We start from the raw sequence: 16,809 nt of genomic DNA, 5'->3' as shown, positions 1-16,809 counted from the left end.
ATCTGGGATGGACCATCACACAGTGGAAACATGTATTGTGGTTAGACAGATATTCTTTGAACCAGAGAAAAGCCCATTGAGATTTTGGAGCAACATATGCTGCCTTCAAGACATCATTTTTCTAAAAACATCCATGTGTTTTTCAACAAGACAATGCAAAACCACATGCTGTTCACACAACAGTCATGCCCAGTGTTTTCTGGTGGAACTGGACCCACCAAGACTGACCAGGATAAAGTGGGAGCTAAAAAGGAAATGAACTACACCAGTAAATTAGGTAGCACTAAAGGGCTTAGTGACCGATAGCACAAAGCATAAGCATGAAAGCTGAACACCAGCAAGAAGTGTATACATATACAGTATACATGCACACACACACACGTACTGAGCACAAGCAGGTAGTACGTACACACACACACACACACACACACACACACACACTTATTTCAAGTTTTGGCCACCAGAGGGCTGGAGTGACCATGTTCTGTTACTCTAATCTTAAAATCTAAATCAAATCATGTTTAGTTTTAGTAAATCACCACTCTAACTGACAGCCAACACAAAGTCGGCACCACCATCACTGCCTGTGTGCCAGTTAATACAGAAACCTAAGCATTCAAGATTAATAAATTTTTATTGTCTTTTTTTAAAAAAGGTATGAAGGTATCTTGAACTGAACTTTTGGGAGCACATGGTAATAATTGGATTTTAGACTTCTCCAATAGGCCTCTCTTGATTCAGCTACTGTCAGGCTTTTTATATAGTTGAAGGCAGGATTTAATAACCAATTTTAGTGTTTGTTTTGGGTTATTGTACAAGCCTCATTTTCAGAAAAATTGGGACATTTCATAAAGTCAGACAAAAAGAAGAATCTATGAATAGTTAATTCCGGTTAATCTTTATTAAACTGACATAAGTACAAAGAAAAGAACGGCCTTGTTTTAATGATTAACATCATTGTAGGAGAAGTAGAATTTAATGCCTGAATCACACTCAAAACAGCTACAAGAGGGCTAAATAAAAGTGACAATTTTATAATGTTTGCCCTTATTTTAAAACATTCCACATTAAGCAGGTGAATTGGTAACAGGTGATGATATCATGATTGGGTATAAAAGAAGGACCCACTTAAGTAAAAATTTGTTGTGGCTCACCACTTTGCGCCAGTAAGACCTCATGAGAGAATTGCCAATCAGTTCAAAAAGAAATGTTTCTATACACTATTGCAAACAATTTAGGTCTTTTACCATCTACTTGGGATGTAATGATACACTCTACCCACAATGTGATACGATTCACGATACTAGGTTCAGGATATGATTTGTTCCCGATTTTTTTTAACAAAATGAAATTGAAGACAAATTATAACAAATTATTATTTCTGTTTAAAAAAATAAAATAAAATACTGTATTTGTGCTTATCTTTTTTTTATCTAAATAATAAATGTCCTTTTATTTATGAGGTAGGTACAAACTATGCCAAATAATGCTTATTGTGTAAAAAAACTGAAATGAAATTTTAAAACAAATTCCTGTAGTGACGTCAACCAAGCGAGGTGAATAGCGCCAGTGCCCTCTGCTGTTTAAAGTGAATATTGATTCATCTTAAATGAATAACCGATTCAAATCGTGGCACATGTGCACCGATTTTTAACTGTCTTGTGGTGCATCGTTACATCCCTACCATCTACCATAGATAATATTGTATTTATGGAAAACAGAGAAATCTCAGTCCACGTAGGGCAAGACCAGAAACTACAGTTTTTTCATATAAGATGGCATTATATAAAAAAAACTGATATGCTACTTTAATAAATGTTGCAACATGGGCTCGGGAGTACTTTGGAAAGCCTGTTGTCACAGTCCACCACTGCATTACAAAATTATATATGCAAAAATGATGCTGTGTTCTCTGTGCCAGACCTCATTTGATATGGACTGAAAGACAGAAGAAAACATGTGCTGTGGTCAGATGTGGAAAAAGACTGTTATCAGCGAGTCAACATCTGTGATAAAATGGGGATGCATCAATGCCCACAGCATGGGTGACTTGCATGTGTTAAGGGACCAGTGATGCAGAGGTGTGTGTATATTGGGATTTTAGATAGACACTTGCATCTGCAGACACTGCATTCTGTAGACACTACAACTAATTTGCTATATAGACACAGAGTGCATGTGCTTAACTGGCTTGCCTGAGTTCCAGCTCTGTTTTTTTATTACTGAAAATATATGGCGCATCATGGAAAAGAGTTTTAGATAGTGGCGACCATGGACTGTTGAGCAACTGAAGTCATTATCAAGCATGAATGGGCAAAAGATTCCACTAGCAAAACTGCAACAGTTAATGTCCATAGTTCCCAAACCATTGACGAGGAACATTAATAGGAAAGGTAATGAAACACAGTGTTTCAGCATATAGCAGCAAATTCTAAATGTGTTTATGTTAACTAAATGCAAAGAAATTCATCAGTTAATAAATGTAAACAAGAGAATTAAAATTCTAGCATAAATTCTTCATTTTGTTGCATTTCACAAAATGTACACACCTTACTTGATAGTAGATAGTGTTGTTGGTTTGACTTTCTCACCTTTTCTCCTTTAAACATAATTAAACAACATACATAAAACATAAGTATATTATATTATAATTACATCTGGCTAAACCTCTGGAAGGATTTTTGTTTGTCAATGTGGTCAGCATCTCACTTTAGTCATGGTTTAAGGTGCTGATATTGCAGACAATTGTTTGTACAGACGATCTTGGGACCTGAAGTTCAGAAACTTATATATTGTTAAAAATAGAACCAGAACTCTCTGTGTACAGTTATAAAAACATAAAGTTTTTAACATAGAGTTATTTTTGCTTTGCCAGAATTTATAAATTAGAATACAAGGAGAAAGCTTACTAGAGGTTCTTCAAAGGAGCTGAGCTTAGTAACCGAACTGTCTCCATGTCCTGTCTTGACTCATCATCTTCTGTCTGGGGAAATCACCTGCCAATGTTGTCTTGAACTTGAGCCACGGAGGGAATTTCCCCCTATTTTGTTTTGCACATGTATTTTCCTTCACTTGCTTATTTTGGGCTCTCACTAGAAAACACATGCCATCTCCTGCACTTTGGTGAAAGGATTGGCTTTCAGACGTAGGAAGTCTGCACTTCCGGTCTTGGTCATTGGAGTTTTTTCAGCTGACAAAGATTGGCAGAAGAATTGGCTTAAGTATTCTGTGGTAAAACCCTCATCACTTCTGTACTGAGCAGTTTCAGTATTACAGCTGATAAAACAATTGGGTAGGATGTGTTTGGAGAAGTTTGAAAGATAAATGTTGGGTTGGGGTCAGTTACAATGGAGTTGAAGTAAAATTTATTCCCAGAGCCATAAACCTAAAGGTTATCATGAGTTTTGGGTTTCTAATAAAGTCAGGCTCAATTCAATCTGTTCCTACTTTGCTTCTTCCAGTACTGGTGATGACTGGAAATCTGAAAAGTTTGACCATAGTTTAAGAGAACACAATGCATCCAATTAATCATGTAAGTTTATAACCAGACTTTTTGTAAAACCATATATAAAATCAAAACTAAATCACTAACTAGCTAATGGCTCACTGGGAAATTTAGTGCTCAGTATGGAAAACTCACTTTGATTTGCATTAGGTTCCTCAGGTTTGGTCAGTTTCTGCTGAAAGTACTGAATTTTAGAAGTGGGAAATCTGTATGTTCTGTTTGAGTAGAACATTTTCATTTCGTAAGACTTAATATTATCATGTCTTGCTTAATCTGCCTAAAGTCAAATCTGATGTGGATGCATCTTAATCTTAATTCCCATTGTCACACTGCAAAAAAAATCGTATATTACAGGTTTTTGAGAATACCTTAAGCCTGATTAGTCTGCTCCACACTAAATCTATATCTTCTGACGTTTAAGTATCCTTGCCTGCTAGCAGATGACTGAAAAGCTGAAATGATACAACTTTATCATCAAGTAAATACCAGAGTTGTGTGTTTGTTGATTAAAATATCGGACTGTGGTTGTAAAACCCATCTGACATGGTACCTTCTGTGTACAGCAATTGCAGTTATTTTATTTATATTTTATTGATTTATCAGTATCTGGTTGTAACACCGAGGGCGGCAAGGTGGCTCGGTGGGTAGCACTGTCGCTTCACAGCAAGAAGTTCCTGGGTTTGATCCTCAGGTGGGGTGGTCCGGGTCCTTTCTGTGTGGAGTTTGCATGTTCTCCCCGTGTCTGTGTGGGTTTCCTCCGTGGTTTCCTCCCACAGTCCAAAAACATGCAGTCAGGTTGATTGGAGACACTGAATTGCCCTATAGGTGAATTTGTGTGTGTGTGTGTGTATATGTGTGTCTGCCCTGCGATGGACTGGTGCCCCATCCAGGGTGTTACTGTGTGCCTTGCGCCCATTGATAGGCTGGGAAAGGCTCCGGCACCCCCCCACGACCCTAATTGGATAAGTGGTTAAGAAAGTGAGTGAGTGCTTGTAACACCTTGGTTGAGAAGAAAGTGTCAGGCTAAAGGGCTCAGCTCCAGACCTGATGAACATTAAACCTTGGTCATTTACTAGACCATTTATTACATAAACCATGATTTAAGCTGTTATATGAGCATGAGTTGTTTTAAGAGCAGCATGATGTCCAAACAAAGAATGCTGGTGCCGCAAAGTAGGGCTGGTGCTACAACCTACTTCAAATGGTTTGTGTCTGTAAGGAGCATTCTCCCTCCATTTGTCAACTCCAGAGATTCACGGTCAGTTCTGGTGAACTTTAAACATCCAATACATCTGATTTTAACAAGAGTTGCTTTATGGGCATCATGCTGGCCCTGCGGATAGTGTTGGTGCTATACTGAACCAGGGACTTGTTTAATCCCCATCTTTTGTTACTGTCTGTCTGGAGTTAAAACAGGTTTTTTTTTACCAACAAACCAAAAACATGCCAGTGGGTAGACTCTAAATCACACCCAGTGAGAGTGAGTAAGTAAGAATTAGTAAACATTACAGTATGTAATGTCCTGAATTGGACTGCCACCCTCTTTGTGGTGTATTTTCAGCATGTTCAGTATGAACCTTGGCTCCATCATGACCCATACAGGATAAACGAGAGATGATTGGCCTGGTTGATAGCATGTTAAGGTCACAACCTAAGAGAATCTGATGGTTGAGATTTACAAACTTACTTCACAAGATTGGTATTTTCTATAAAGTGTTTACTGTCCCAGACAGTCTCAAATTTTTGTGCCCATCATTTGCTTCAGCAGGGTCGTGGTACCTAAAGGAGAATTGATTAGAAACTTGGAATTGATTTCATTTTTACAGAAACAAGAGCAGCTAAAAAGCAAAACAATGGCCAATTTTTGCATGATGATGTAATTTCCACAATCGAGCTGGAGTGGCTGAAATGAGCTACCATTGTGTTCTCATGAGCTTCAGGATGTCCTGTTTGGGGGAGAAGGGGGTGCTTATTGGAAAGAGGACGTGACCATCAGCCATAACTTCACTAACAAAGGTAGCAAAAGCTTTAAAGATGACTAAAATGCGTTGATTTTTACATTTTAAATAGATCTTCAAAGGGTACTTGATGATTTTGGAAACGTAATGACCTTCCATCTGAGGGAGGACCAGTCAATCTGATACCACTCAAGTTGACGCCAAAGTGATTTGAATTAATTAGTTGTTTTGAGAAGGGAATTGAATACCAGGACATTGGAATTAAGAAGGATAAGTTTGCTCCGCAGAGACGTTTAAACCATCAGGAAGCTTGGTGCTCTTTCAGAACTATCTACTGTGTATTTTCAGTTTTTAAGGTGAATGGGGAGCGTTGCAGTAGGTAAGTCTGGGGGATCTAGATGCTTTGATGTTGTTTGGTGGTTAATGAAAAAGTTATTATGGTAGAATCTTAAAAAAAGCCATTATTTATTATAATGGTGCTAAGAATTCTTGATAATTTATCAACAATGCTTAATTGACATGTTTAATGCCGAGTTAAGCTCAACATGGTACAATGTATTCCTACATAATGTTAAAAAGTGCATGGCACTGGAAATTCTGGAAATTCAGGGCTGGAAATTCTTTCTTTCCTGGATGATAATGTATTTTGCTGCATTACTGGGCTTTGAACCTTAATTTTCAAGTTACTCAAACTTTCCATAATTAATGAGCATAGTTTCTGTTATTTTACATATGCTCTTATCCTAAGCAAAGTACAACCAAGGTATATGACAAGCTTGTGGGTTAAAAATCTTAAGCACATAAAATAACTCTTTGGTGGTTCTGGGATTTTGGGATTTGAACTCATAGAACAGAACCAAATACTACACGAGAATAGGTCAATTTCAGCTAGACATGTAGATTTACCCTTAGCCCATTTGGCACCTAAATATCCCTAGGAACATCCAGGATAGCAGTGTGATCTCTGGAATGCCGATGGCGTCAGCAGCTTTGGCGGAGCCCTCTGTTCTCGCTGCATTTACTTTTTTCAGTACAGAATTTGACAGGAAATGTTTTGTGGCTGGCTGATTGTGGATCATTTGCAGTTGTGCTTTTAACCCTTTTAGATTTGTTGCAGGAAATGAGTTACAAGATAACAGATTTGATCAAACACTTTACCCACCACTCAGCTAAAAAAAGGATGTTTTGTATTCTGAGATTTTGCCAGAGGAGTACAGTTCAGGGTCTGAAAGCTGAAGTCTTCTCCAGCCAGCTGTTAGAATTCATGAGTAAAAACATCTTAAAGAAAATCTTGGCAGAAGTTGACTTTTTAAAAGTGATGTACAGCTCTGAATTATATCACTTAACTAACAAGTGTGATTGTTGTCACATCATAGTGCTCTTGGGACCACATCTAGGCTCCTTGATTCAATAGTTTTGACAGCAAATGTCACATAAAGTCTAATTCACTTCTGGGCCACTTTTATACACCGATGAGCCAAAAAAGCATGGACTCTGCAACACCTCTAAAGGTCCTGTGCTATTTGTTACCAGGATGTTACCAGCAGGTTTTTAACCCTGTGTTTTGCAGGTTAAATTATCATACAGCCCATCCTGTAGCAATCTTATCTCTGGGTCAATGATGCACATGTACCAAACACATGATCTAGAACAGGGGTGTCAAACTCATTTTCACCGAGGGCCACATCAGCATTATGGTGGCCCTCAAAGGGCCGATTGTAACGTATCCTGCTGTGATTGCAGTCACATTGCTGTTTTTCTTGGAGGCTGAATTCTGCATTTATATTGTTCTACTTTACCACAGACACGGCCTCATAACACAAGAGACGCACCGGTTTCTCTTCCTGAAGCACAAACTTGTTTTCACTGTCATTAAATTTCCTCCTCATGCTTAATTTTCTTAATTATCTTCTTGTACATTTTAGGATCATGTGTAAATATGTGTAACATCATCTACTGGCGGGATGTGTCACTTTGCAGGTCACAAAATCAGCATGCATTTTGAAAGATGCAGTTTATTTAGGATTTTACAGTGTATTTTTAAGACAATCATTCTGCCCTCACTAATAGTTTATCCCCCTTTCCCAGACAGACAGACAGACAGACAGCTCCCTTCAGAATACAGTCGGTTTATTTGCTCCCCAGCTGTGTGCATCAAAATGAAGTAAAAATACAACCAATAAAAACAATAAAGAACCTAATACAGTAAAAGCACACAGCTGTAGTCAAGTGTTACATCTGGTACAATATGAGATTTAACCAAACATAAAATAATGAGTTAAAATTGTGTGTAAAGATACTAATTGCTATAGTAACGTAACAACAGTATTTAATTACGGTAAATTTGTAACTAAAACGCTGTGATATACTCACTAAACATTTACTAACAACTGAGAATATAAACGCCACTACTTACAGACAATGCTTGGGTATTATATTGCAATATAATTATTTGTATTTATTTATTATTGTTTACATTACTGACTACGCTACCCCGCGTTCTCTTTGCCGTAAAAGTCACATGACTTCTTAGCGAAGGTTAAAGTTAGTTGCCATGACTACGATGTCACGTTGTCTCTTAAAGGCGCAGAAGTGCATTAAATTATAAGCGCGTCTCTGTAACGACTCGAACCATCACAACAATCATACAGTCGTTTAAGCTCTCGCGGGCCTGATCAAATGACGCGGGGGGCCGGATCTGGCCCGCGGGCCGTGAGTTTGACACCCCTGATCTAGAAGAAATAAAGAATGCATCTGCCGCTCAGGTGGCGCAGCGGTAAAATACGCTAGCTCACCAGAGTTGGGGTTTCCAGATACATCGTATCAAACCTCAGCTCTACCTCTCCGACTGGGTTGGGCGGCAGCATGAACCACGTTTGGCTGTTGTTCAGGGTTAGGGGTAGAAGTCGGAGCATAGGTCCTCATAACAACTGCGGCCCCTGCTGTTTGACTGATGGCGCCTGCACAGGGCTGAGGAATAACATTGAGGGCGCAGTGTCTCTCGGTGTATGAACTTGGCTCTTGCAGGTGAAAAATGCAGGCTGTACTGATTGCGTACCGGATAAAAATTGGGGGGAAAAAGTGGGAAAAAATAGATAAAAAAAAAAAAAGAAAAAAAGAATGCATCTAACCAGGCAACCTTCTTTCATTGCTTCAGTGTCCAGTTCCAACATCAAGGAGTACCGACGAACAGGAGCTTGGATATTTTGACTGGCCAATGAATATGCAGCCCCATATAAAGAAGGGTTTGATGCAAGGTGTTGTGACCCATTTACAAGCTACCTTCATGTCGTCTCGCTTCAGTGAGTCTTGGCCGCCCAGCAACCTGTCGGCAGTTGTTGGCTTGTCCCTTGTCTGACCTCTGTTAATGAGCACTCAACACGGCTGCCTGTTTCAGAGATACTTTAACCCAGTCATCTGGTCAAAACGATTTAGTCCTTATCAAAGTCACGCAGGTCTTTATACTGATCAAATCTGCTGCATACAACACATGCACCACGGGGAACTACCATCAGGCCAACATTTAATACACCCCTTACTCTCACATAAACAATTGTAATTCAGTGGGTATGTATTGGGTATGGTCTTAATGTTTGGGCTCATTAGTGTGTATTGTAATGCAATCTATATCAAATTTGATCTGGAGCAATGTGGCCTCAGTCTAACAGCTAACCTGAAACAGTTTTTAAACGGCTTCTGAATTGCATTGCCATTTTAAATACAATTATAATTTTACCTGCTTACTGACAATACAAACAAACACCAGTAGCTACACAGAGTGATTATAAACCATTAAATGTGTAACTGTGCTGGAAATGTGCAGTATCATAATATATCAGTTGAACAAATTAAAATCCATATTGGATCCTGGATTTGAGATTGGATTTTCAATTCGATCCTGTGACATATTATAGTTAAACGGGACAGCGATGTCATAAAATGTGCTATTGACAGTACTGTAACACTGCATTTCTTGCTTGTCTAGTGTCATCTAGGTTACTGTAAGGATGTCAGTACTTGGTTATAAATGATACTGGTCAGTTATTTCAATATTTTATTTTATTTTCATCAAACTCTTTATCCAGGATTACGGTGGGCATTATGATGAGCACATGGCAGAAATAGTCTGAACAGGGCATCATACCACTGCAGAGCTTTGTTCCCCCCCAATCATGTCTGTGTATCCCAGCTTGTTTGGAAGCCGGGGTCAGAGCGCATTGTACGGCGCCTTGGAGCAGAGAGGGTTAAGGGCCTAGCTCAAGGGCCCAACAGTGGCTGCATGGCAGAGCTGGGATTCCTGTTAGTGTCCAATTTCCTGTTAGTGTCTGTAAGTTTGGCATATTCATTATGTATTGGTGTGACTGGGATATTTCTGATATTCCTAAAACTACAGATGGTGCATTAGCATTGTACATTAGTATTGCCCCAAAGTGCAAGTTGGTGCATAAATGGGTGTGTCTTTTGCCCTGCCATAGATTGGCACTCTGTTTTTCTTGTTTCTAGTGTTTCTTGTTGCTGTAACCTTGTTGATTGACTGCTTTTGATTGCCCCAGGTGTGAGTGAGTAAATGTGAATGTGTGTTGTTGTGATGGATTGGTACTCTGTCCAATCTGTATTCCTGTCTCTCTCTTAGTGTTTTCAGTTGGTGTCAGACCCACTTCTACTTAAATTGCCTCTAGATGTGAGTGATTAAATGATAAAATGTGAGATGGATTGGAACTCTTTTTAGAGTTTTCCTCATTCCATGCTGTGTTTCCAGTTGGCATTGGGACAGTGATTGAGTGAATGGATAAATAATGAAAATAATATAAATGTACTTTAACCTATTTGACCTATAGTTTAACCTATTTATTAATTTATTTTTAAGGTGTGAACTTCAAAGAAGTGAATGAGGACAACAAGCAGGAGCTGTTCAGTGAGATCTACTCCTCCATAGACACGCTGGCTTTCACCTTCGGCAATGTGTGAGTAAAGCTCCAGCAGATATGGAGTGACTATCTTTCTCATTGTTCAGCCGTGAGTCAGAGCAGGAGGAAACTGTGTACCATCTGCAGAGATCAGATTTGTCCTGAGTCAGCAGTGGAAGTGTACATGTCTGGTCTGTCTGATAGTAGCCAGGCTCTGTGGTTCAGGTCAAACTGCTGTGCATCATGTACTGGTTGCTGATAGCACTGGTGACTAAACAGCAGCTGCTTCTGCTTTGCCTTCATACTCCTTTATTGTTCTGTATCTGTGTCTCTCAGAGTGTCGGACTTCCTTATGGGTGATGTAGAGAATGGATCCTCTTTGCGGCTCACCCAGACCCGCAGGAGCAGGGTAAGTCATCTGGATAATACCCCTTGTTTTAAAACAGACTAGATAAGCACACTCGTCGAGAAAGGTCCATCAGGTGCAAATCTTTTGAGTAGGGAAACTAGAGACAGGCTGCCCTTAATTGTAATGCCATCTGGTTTGGCTGTCTCTAATAAAATATAAAAAGACTTTGACCTATATTCGTTCATTTATTCATTCATATATTGCTTCATCTAGGGTGGATCTGGTGCCATCTGAAATATGGCCACTAAACAGAAACTCTTCCTAAACCGAGCAGCAGTCTATTGCAAGGCATCACGCTTCCCCTCACTCACTACCAGCTAGGAGTATTTTAGACCCAATCCACCTTCTGCAGGACTTTTGGAGGTTAAAGGAAACCAGAGTACCCAGATAAAAATCCATACTTACACAGGATAGAAACAGCAAGATGCCTGTTAGTAACCCAGGTTCTTGGGACCCATGTGTAGCATCCACTATACCTGCACCACAGTGCCATCCTTGGTTGACAAAACTCTAAATCCACTATTTAAATTATTTAAACAAGGGTCAAATCATTCATAAAAAATGTCTAGAATTTTGTGGACACTAGACACCAATGCTTAAATGTAATTATTTAACAACCTAACAGTGGCGGCCCTTGAGCAAGACCCTTAACCCTCTCTGCTCCAGGGGCGCCGTACAATGGCTGACCCTGCACTCTGACCCCAGCTTCCAAACAAGCTGGGATATGCGAAGCAAGAATTTCATTGTACTGTGCACGTGTATATGTATGTATGACAAATAAAGGCATTAGTTTGTTCGTTCATTAAAGAGTTGGTCATCTTCACTGTTATAACTGCCACCACTAAATTTTGGGTTTTTACTGCAGGGATTTGCTACAATCGTACAACAAGCACATTCAGGGGTTTAAGCATTTTTGGACAGTAATGCCTGTCACACAGTTAGCATTCCAGTTCATCCCAAAATTGCTGGATTGGGTTATAGTCAGACCGAATCATCAAAAACATTGATATTTAACCTACAGATAGTTAAAGAGCATTTACATAATATGTATCCTGCTCTAGAGTCCCGGGTCAGTGTGCTTTACATTCATCCAGCTGTTGACTTGTAGTGCACATGGTGACCAACCTCATATGTTCTTATTGAAGATCCCATATCAAAATCACTAGTGGGAATTTGTTTTCCATCAGCTGCATAAGCAGTACTGAATTTGAACACTGTAGCTGAAAGATAAGGTCTGGCTTGCAGTTGAAGTTTAATTTAATCTGTGACAAAATGCCTGATGTTTGATCTGTCTGTCTCCCTTTCAGTCTTCAGAGAACCTATCAGTAGACTCAGGTGGCGGTAGTTTGGACAAAAATGACTCTCCAGGTGAGACTTTTTTTCACAAGTTACATAAAATAAAGGAAACACATGACTAAATAATATTGTTGCCACTAATATAGGTAAAAAGTGTTTACCCCCAAATGGTTTTTGCAATTGTTTAACATGTCGCTCTAGGTAAGGAAGGGATTACAACAAGGATGTAACGTCTTACCATGTATTTTTAACATCCTTGGAGAACAAAGGTGCTACAGATTTTGCTGGAGGATTCAGGACTGGTGGAAACTCCATTAGCAATCTTAGTTATGCTGATGACATTGTATTATTGGTCACATTACCAAAGGAACTACAAAAGCTTATGTGTCATACCGGGTAGGCTACGAAGCAAAATAACATGCTGATAAAGGCATCAAATGAAAGTGAACACTGATGATGAACACTGAAGGACTGTATATTATGGTGAAAGGTAAAAGATTGGAACAAGTGTGCTCCCTTCTGGAGAGTATCAAATACTGCAGAATGTGCTGGTGAAGTAAAGTCAGGAATGGCAACAGGCTTGGCAGTGATGGACACAATGGCAAGGATATGAAAGTCAGTTAGCACCATCACCAGACTTCATTTAATACGAGCCTTGGTTTGGCCAGTAGCCACATATGGATGTGAAGCCTGGACACTGAAGAGAGAGAAAGAAGGAAGCAAAGCTTTTGAGAACAAAGGCATTACAAAGGTGATGGACAAAGTGGTGAACATGCCTCTGTCACAACGTTTTTGATTATGTTGCAGGCATCAAATTTTAAATGTCTTAATATTTACAAAATACAAGGAAAGTTGGTCAGTTAATACGCTGGAAATTGTTCCTTTGTGTTTGAATGAACACATATTAACCACAGAATCTTATATTTATTGCAGTCTACATAATGTCCAAACTTTTCTGATACCAGGGTTTATACTGCAGGCTTTTAGGTTTTATACATGCATTCTATGGCTGATGTTCTTCAAGGCTATTGACACACTCTGTCAACCATGAACCCTCAGCAACTTATGGTTTAGGGTCTGCCATAGTTTCACCGACCCTATGTGTGTGTGTGTGTGTGTATGTGTGTGTGTGTGTGTGTGTGTGTACAGATCTTGTGTCCCCTATCCGAGTGTTGGAGGTTGATGACGTGCTCCAGCAATCTGACAGTGGAGTGGAGTCAGCCTTGCTTTACGCCAAAGCCTGGTCAAAATACACAAAGGAACTGCTCAACTGGGTTGACAAGCGCCTCACCATGGGTGAGTGAGCACCACCATCCAGCATGCTAAGAAATTTTCTGTTTACTGGGTTTAAGCCTTTACTGGGTCTACAAGAACATGACCAGGAAAAACCTCTGCAGCTACAGTGGGAATAATGGAGCTGATATTTCCAGTGGTGTGGTGGTAGTGTTACTACTTGTTAAATCAAGTACCCTAGAGCTAACTTACAAGCCTCATTTCCAGTTTGTTTGTTTGTTTATTAGGATTTTAACATCATGTTTTACACTTTGGTTACATTCATGACCGGTAGTTCAGGAACACAAGGTTCATCAGTTCACGAGTTTATATTGAACACAGTCTTGGACAATTTTGTATCTTCAATTCATCGTCTTTGAACTGTGGGAGGAAACCAGAGCTCCCGGAGGAAACCCACGCAGACACGGGGAGGGACCCGATTGCCCCGCCTGGGGATCGAACCCAGGACCTTCTTGCTGTGAGGCGACTGTGCTACCCACCGAGCCACCCCTGTATGAAACTATATCCATAAAAATAAATAATAATGATGATATTATGAACACTTTTTTGCAGATGTGGAGTGTGCTAAAAGCCTAGCCAAAATGGCTGAATCAGCAAAGACACTCACCAGTCAGCAGGTAAATCTATATATATATATATATATATATATATATATATATATATATATATATATATATATATATATATATATATATATATATAAAACTTTGTATGATTCAGTTGTAAGAATTTTTGCAGTTGCTTATAATAAAGCTTTTAGACAGCATTATTATTATTATTATTATTATTATTTATTACATCATACAGAATACAATATATCCTAAACACTGCTGGATAGATGGTTCACATTTAATTAGATTATAATGAATATTACATAACTATATTAGAATTGACCTTCTATAGCTACCACATGTATAAATCCTTTGCAGTAATAATTTGTTCTTGTGTATGACTGGACAGGAGCAAATGCCGTTCCGGGATATTTACATATCTGCTTTTAAGAATGATATTGACTACAGCCATGTTCTGCTCCAAACAGCGTCTGTTTTGCAAGCTAATAAGTTCATGCAGGTGAGATCAGTTTGTGTGTTTATGTGAGAACATACTCACTGGACTTTTCATTACTGACTGGTAAAATTTGTGTTTATTTGCTGATACTGACATAGCCGCTTTTGGCTCGAAAGAATGAGCTGGATAAACTGAGGAAGGAGGTGAAGGAGCAGTGGCAGAGGGAGCAGAAGAAAACGGTAAGTTTAAATCTTTTGACTGTAAAATAAGTCACTTCATTTAAACTGTGATGTGGTGGCATAGTCTTTGGTACATTTCTTTTCATCCCTTTATATGTGAGTTTATATACGGTGTTACAATGACATTTAATTTCTTTAATAGTAACAATTACATTTTAAAACCAGGATGAACTGCATTGATTGCTTATTACATGAATGATGATGATTCCTTCTGTCTGCTTCTGTTACGAGTCACTGCAGATGCCCTTACTAATGCAACCCTCCTAGGGCTCCTTAAGACCTGAACTAAGGGCTCACTGATATGTGTTCCCCCCACCCAATGGCTAGGTTTACTTATCCATGCGTTTTCTGTGTTTGTGAGCCCAACCTGGGATTTAAACCCCCAGAACCCAGGCACTGCTGTTATAAGCAGTGTGGCTGTTATCATTATGTCACACAAGCGTACATGATTGCTCATTAGATGTCACCTGATTTCTACATTATATCAGACACAAAATAACTAACATCTCTAAGGATGTAGTCTAAGGATGAGACGTCATCCTTGGAAAACATTAGTCATAGTGGTGGGCAGTTATAGTCTAGCAGGTAAGGTACTGGACTAATAAGCAGAAGGTTGCTGGTTTAAAGCCCACCACTGCCAGGTTTCCACTATTGGGCCCTTGAGAAAGGCCCTCAATTCAATTGCTTGGATTGTATACTGTAAGTTGCTTTGGATAAAAGCGTCTGCCAAATGCCAATAATGTTAATAATGTTGTATTCAAACAAATACACAATATGATTCAGAGAGATAAAACATAAAGTGTAATGTGCAAATGTATGTGTGTGTGTGTGTGTGTATGCAGCATGATGCTGAGAGTGCTCTGAAAAAGGCTCGCTTGTTAAAGGATCAGAGGCAGGAGGAGTATGAGCGAGCGCGGAATTCAACCAGCAAAGCCGAAGAGGAGCAGCTTGGAGCTGGAGGCAAGCAGCTGGAAAAAAGACGCAGACTGGAGGATGAAGCCCTGCAGAAGGTGGCTCTACACATAGGATAAAAATATTTTTATTTATTCCAACTGCATGTGTCATAAATTTATTATTTGTGCCAGTCTTGGGTTTTGCAGGTGGAGAAATAGGAAACCGCAATGTTGGAGCTCATAAGAAATACAATCATTTTCTGCTAATAATTAACTGCTTGATCCTTGTCAGGGTTACACTGATTGGGTTCCTCTGGGAAACACTGGGTACAAGGCAGGAATTACCCGGACAGTGTGCCAGTCTATCGCAGGGCTCTGACCACCCCCTCCTTAGATAAATGTATTCATGTTTGTGTAGATGCCAGGGTGGTTGATAGAACTGTTGAAATTTTATGTAACTGTGATGTAACAGTATGATATAGTAACAACAGTTGCGTTATTAGTAAAATTCGGTTTTATTGTTGAATTAAACAGTTGTATTTATTATGTAGAACCAGTGTTGATGTCACAATGCCAATCATCCTACTCAGTTGCACTTCTGCAACTAAATAAAGCCCTTTAATATGGAAGGTGTTGTTAAATAGAGGGGAATTTAGAAAAAATAGGATCTAGTCCACTGATTGTCTGGTTGAGATGCCTTCTTCAGTATTTGTGTGTGTGTGTGTTTATCATGCAGGACTTACTTATTAGTCTCATTACGTTTTAGGCAGAAGAAGCTAGAGAACACTATAGGCACTGCATCACCGAAATGGACGTTAGGAGGATTGATATGGACAATATCAAGAGCGACGTCATCGCCCAGATCCGAGCCCTGATCTTCCAGTGTGACCTGACTCTCAAAGCGGTGAGGTACACAGCGCATGCGGTTGAAGTCATTGTTTTGATAGGATATAATTGCCAATTTTACAATAAGTCTACACTTAATTACCCAGAACGACAAAGTAAAAACATGATTGTAGACTTAATAAAAAAAATTAAAAAATAAAAATAAAAAAGGGAATTCTTATTCACGAAACCATTATACTTGAGATGTATCTAGAACTCTATTGGAATCACCTGCTGCAATTTGAATTGATTGGACATAGTTTGCAAATGTACATTTTAGACTGTAAGGGTTCACAATTTACCCTGCACTGTCAAGACAAAAACCAAGCCATTGCATTTTTCGGAAAGATTTTACTCACCTTGATTTTACCTCTTTGTTACCTCTTTGAGGAAAAGAAAACTTACACAACCTTATA

At 39.2% G+C, this 16,809-nt stretch overlaps 1 protein-coding gene across 1 annotated transcript in view; it reads left to right on the top strand.

Annotated features, from left to right (window-relative positions):
• arhgap29a (Rho GTPase activating protein 29a) overlaps positions 1-16,809 on the top strand; it is an 82,773-nt gene that overhangs the window by 48,543 nt on the left and 17,421 nt on the right. The window contains exons 3-11 of the mRNA XM_062992009.1: positions 10,331-10,427; positions 10,707-10,779; positions 12,087-12,147; positions 13,225-13,371; positions 13,921-13,985; positions 14,329-14,439; positions 14,535-14,615; positions 15,458-15,625; positions 16,275-16,412. Coding sequence (XP_062848079.1) covers positions 10,331-10,427; positions 10,707-10,779; positions 12,087-12,147; positions 13,225-13,371; positions 13,921-13,985; positions 14,329-14,439; positions 14,535-14,615; positions 15,458-15,625; positions 16,275-16,412 — 941 coding nt within the window. The remainder of the gene's footprint in view (positions 1-10,330; positions 10,428-10,706; positions 10,780-12,086; positions 12,148-13,224; positions 13,372-13,920; positions 13,986-14,328; positions 14,440-14,534; positions 14,616-15,457; positions 15,626-16,274; positions 16,413-16,809) is intronic.

Source organism: Trichomycterus rosablanca, chromosome 3 (genome assembly GCF_030014385.1).
Source record: "Trichomycterus rosablanca isolate fTriRos1 chromosome 3, fTriRos1.hap1, whole genome shotgun sequence".
NCBI lineage: Eukaryota > Metazoa > Chordata > Actinopteri > Siluriformes > Trichomycteridae > Trichomycterus > Trichomycterus rosablanca.
This window is presented reverse-complemented; position numbering and strand designations above follow the sequence as displayed.